At 29.3% G+C, this 4,478-nt stretch overlaps 1 protein-coding gene across 1 annotated transcript; it reads right to left on the reverse strand.

Moving 5' to 3' along the window:
* Positions 1-895: 895 nt before the first annotated feature.
* HELRODRAFT_132965 (hypothetical protein) lies at positions 896-3,863 on the reverse strand (the record flags this gene model as incomplete). Its single annotated transcript, XM_009014807.1, has 9 exons — positions 896-943; positions 1,197-1,323; positions 1,805-1,959; positions 2,444-2,506; positions 2,722-2,789; positions 2,947-3,031; positions 3,178-3,288; positions 3,529-3,647; positions 3,770-3,863. Coding segments are annotated over 9 exons (870 nt in total), but the record flags the coding sequence as incomplete, so codon positions are not given.
* Positions 3,864-4,478: the final 615 nt, after the last annotated feature.

A 4,478-nucleotide genomic window follows, 5' to 3' on the forward strand; every position in this document is an offset into this window, starting at 1 on the left:
CTAAGTAGCATAATTGAATGAATTGAACAGTTGAATCAACAAGTAAGTCGAATTTACAATCTTAAATGTCGCATTTGAAACTTTAAAACAGTGCAAAAGTTCATTTATTTATTTATTTACTTATAAACTTACCCATGATAAGAAACTTAAAATAAAAAACTGAATGAAGAATTGCAAAAAAACATCAAAACATGTATGCTACAGCAAATTTAACGAAGAAAATAGTAGTAACGAAAGAACGGAAGAGTTATTGCATGAGTGGGTGTACATGTGTTTATAAGCATGCATGTATGTGAAACACTCCTTATAAAAAACGTGAACAGCCAACGAAGACTAACAGTTGAAACCTCAAAATAAAATACAGCTGGAACATTTAGAAGTTATTTTTGATTGAAAGAACTTCTGATCAACCTTGAGGAAATCATCTCCTTCGTCATCTTCCTCCTTCAGCCTGCTTGACATGATGATGAACTTCTTGTACTTCATCACCATCTGATCGTACTGCTCCGTCTCTCTGGCCAGCTGCTCTCTCTCTGCTGCTAATTTATTGCTGCCACCATCATTTTCATACAGCTGTTTAGTGTTTAGAAACAAATTTCATTACCATCAAAATCTGAACCATGATTTTGGCGAATTGAAAACTTATAAAACTAAAGAATTATAAAACTTATATTTTTTTTTACTAAGCCGATGTTTGCAATTATAGATTTGTTTTGTCTCTTCAAAGTTAAAGACTCACTTGCCCATATGATGGATGATCAGTTGGCTGTCAGAGCTTTAAAAATATTGCTTCTTATAAAAAAAATACTTCCTCCAAATAACTTACCTCTAATTTTTTCTTCAGCTGGTTGATCTCCTTCTCCATGCGACCCATCATCACCTTGTTGGACAGCTGCTCATTTATGACTGGTCTGTTCTTTATGCATTTCACTTTTGTTGCAAACTATCAATTATAAATGAAGGGCGTATAATTATGATGAAAATAATAAATATTTAAAATAACTTTATATAGCTTAATATAAACTCAACCAATAAAATATAACAAACAGATAAAAAATAGTTTGGTCAAATGCTCAGTATAGTGAACAAATCAACTAACAAAAAAAAGACAAAGGAGGGCATAAAACTGCTAATCAACAAAAAAAAAAAAACAGACACGGACGTAAAACTGCAGGGACCAACAGATAGGTACTAACCCTAAGGGTTGACAGAGTTTCGTCAGCAGCTACAGGAGTGACAGTGCATATGAAGACTGTCTTGCTGTTACCTCCCAAAGAGTTTTGAAGGATGCGAGTCAACTTGCTGTCTCTATAGCTGACAAAACTGTTGAATGATAACACAGAAGACAAAATTAAATGCTTTTAAATATGTTGAGGTAATAATTCTTTAAAAATATCAAAAGATATATTCCAATTAATTGAGTTGAGTATTTCTTATAAAAACACTTTGAAGTTTTAGCTTAAACAAACAACAAACTTTATCAAAAATATTTTTTTTATTGTACATGGATAGTGAAATTCCATGTTTTGTACAATAAATTTATCAACAACTTCTTTTATTTCTCACAAATATTTCTCACCTTTTATTATTGCAGTTAAAATTGATTGCTCATCTTAAATCATTGCAGCATTGATAAAATTAGATAAAAAATTTAATACCTGTCGAACCATAAATATTTTAAAAAAATATAATGTAGATGAATCAGCCTCAGAGAAACCTTTAAAAATTTCTTTTAAACTCTTAAGCATGAAATTTAAACAAAAGAAATTAAAAACAAAAATTGTGAAAAAAAGTTACTGTTAACAAGCCAAGACATATGAACCTGGAGTTTGAAGACAGTTGTGAGATGACCTGGGAAAGTGTCAGGAGACTCTTGTTGATGAACCCTCCCTCAGTTGCCCTTTGACCTACATTGCCCGTCTGCTTCAACTTCTCCGATCCAGCCAAATCAATGAGATACTGGTGTAATGATCAGAGTATTTTGAAATTTCATCAACCGACTCTTTATATTTTGTTGCTGAAATTCGTTTACATTGAGATATTTTTGATAAAACCCACACAAAAGAAGCAGAACAATGTGAGGCCAACTTTTGAGAAATATTTGCTAATGTTAATTAATATTAATGTTGATACTAACGCAACAATCCATCAAGGTTAATATTTATGTTGTATAAAAAATCATGATTGAAATTTCAATTTTAAATCAACAATTAGCCCTACCGGCGATTGCTAAATTATCAATTTAAAAAAAAATGAACATTAAGCAGGCTGTTTACGAAATATCAAGCAGGACAGGATAAAAAAAAGAAATAGAAAACGCCCTGGAATTATATAAATATATAATTATAAAAATATTTAAAAAATTATAAAAAAAATAATAAAGAAAAATGAGTGAGAAATCCAATGATAGGATGATGTAGGTAGGTAGGTAGGAGCAACAAACCAATTGCGATACGAAAAACGCGGCATCTCCTTCTGTCTCATCTCTATCTCTGCTTTCAATAATCTGAAGAGAGTGTTTTATTATTATTATTATTATTTTATTCTATTCTATTTATGTACCTTTTAATTGCAACCACCAATAAAATATTCACCATCCTTTCAAAATTGAGAAACATGATTCACGTGAAAATTGTATATTTTTTTTATAGAAGGACAAAACCAACAAAAAATGTTTCAAATCAGCCAGACTCAACTGAAACAATTTATAATGGAACTTACCACTCTAAAGAATACATGAGACCTACTGCTTTTTTCATTCATGTTCGTTGAGCCATAATGACGCTCTTCTGAAATTTCAACAATTCAATTACTGAACTAAATTGGAGAAATTATTCTTGGATAAAATGGCAGAATTAATTATATGATTAAATTAATTATGAAATTAAAAGTGTGTCAGTATAAGAATTTGACATTTAATAAAAAGCAACAAAATTTGAGACTAACTCTCCCCTCTCTTCAACAGCTCCATACAATCATCACAGTTCTGAACCAGCTCTTCCTTCAGCTCCTTCACAATTACATCACCTTCCTAATAGGATGTTAGTAGAGGAATTAATCAAATTAAATATCAAATGAACTAGAAACTATATAATTTTTTAAATAAAGTAAAAAAAACTGTTAAAGGATAAGTCTCAGTTTGATGTTAAACTTAATTAACATCAAATATTTACTAACAAAGTTCTCTCCAAGCGCCAGAACTTTTTTGGAGTCACTCAGCAGGTCAACGATATTTTCATTGTAGAGTTCGACGTAGGAAACCCTGACAAAATAGGCCCTGGAAGGTGTCTGAAAAAATGTGTCAGACAATTTTTACATCAAAATTTTTCAATCTTTTGACATAATGTATGACAAGAAAACAATACGTTAAAAATTTACAAAAATTGCTGAGAAAAAGAAAGTATTTAATTTTAAAATGTTTTTATTTTTGATATAATTTTATAATAATTTATTAGTGTCAATGTAGAAGACGTTCAAGAAAAAGAGAAGCAGATGTTGGTATCAGACAGTCAAAGCTACTGAACAAACATTTTCAATTTTGTTGTAGATTGATTTGATGCACATGGAAATAATTCCCGGCGAAGTCTCATCACCCATCATTGTATAAGTCTTACCAGATGATGTCTGTCCATAGGCAAATATTGTTCCTGAAGAATGAGTGGAATTTTTCAACCATGGCAAGAAAAATTAAGATAATTATTTTTATATTATTATAATAACTATTTTAAAAATTTGTATTGGGAGATGGAAAAGAGCTTATTTAACCAACCATTGATTCCACTCATAATGTCTTGCATTATAGGACTGATCAACTCGTCGAATATCACTTTTGTTTTCTGTTCTTTATCATAAACTCGATCTAAACAAGAGATATCATCAAAATATATATCACAAATTTTGTTAAAAGCAATCATGGTGAAAATAAAATTATCATGTGTAAGAAAATGCACACCAAAGGTGAATCTTTCTTGATTAGTCCTCACAATAACATCACTACCCTCTGCTCTCCAAATTTCTTTCTGATCTTCCTCTCTGGATGAAAAAATAAAAAATAAATTAGGCTGATTTAAAAATGGGCAAAAATCATATCACATGAGATGAGAAACATGTTTTTATTTTTCTGTATGCCTTCTCTCTTATATGTTTTATCATGGGGATGATTAATAAGAAACAGTTACACTCAGAGAGATTTTTTTTTTTTATTTTATGTACAATTTTTAAAAATAGATTTAGCTATTTAGTATTTACTAGTCATAAAACCACATAAAATTCAAATTGCAAGAATAAATTTATCAAATATAATATATATGATATATTTATTTTTGGAATTTGAATTTATTATATATATATATATATATATAAATAATATATTATATAACATGTAAAAATAGTAATAATTGACTACACCCCATGCATGTAGTCACTAGTATTTAATAATTAAATTAAAAAAGTTTATTTTATTTTAATTAAAATTTCAT

Source organism: Helobdella robusta (genome assembly GCF_000326865.2).
Source record: "Helobdella robusta unplaced genomic scaffold HELROscaffold_14, whole genome shotgun sequence".
Classification (NCBI taxonomy): Eukaryota; Metazoa; Annelida; class Clitellata; order Rhynchobdellida; family Glossiphoniidae; genus Helobdella; species Helobdella robusta.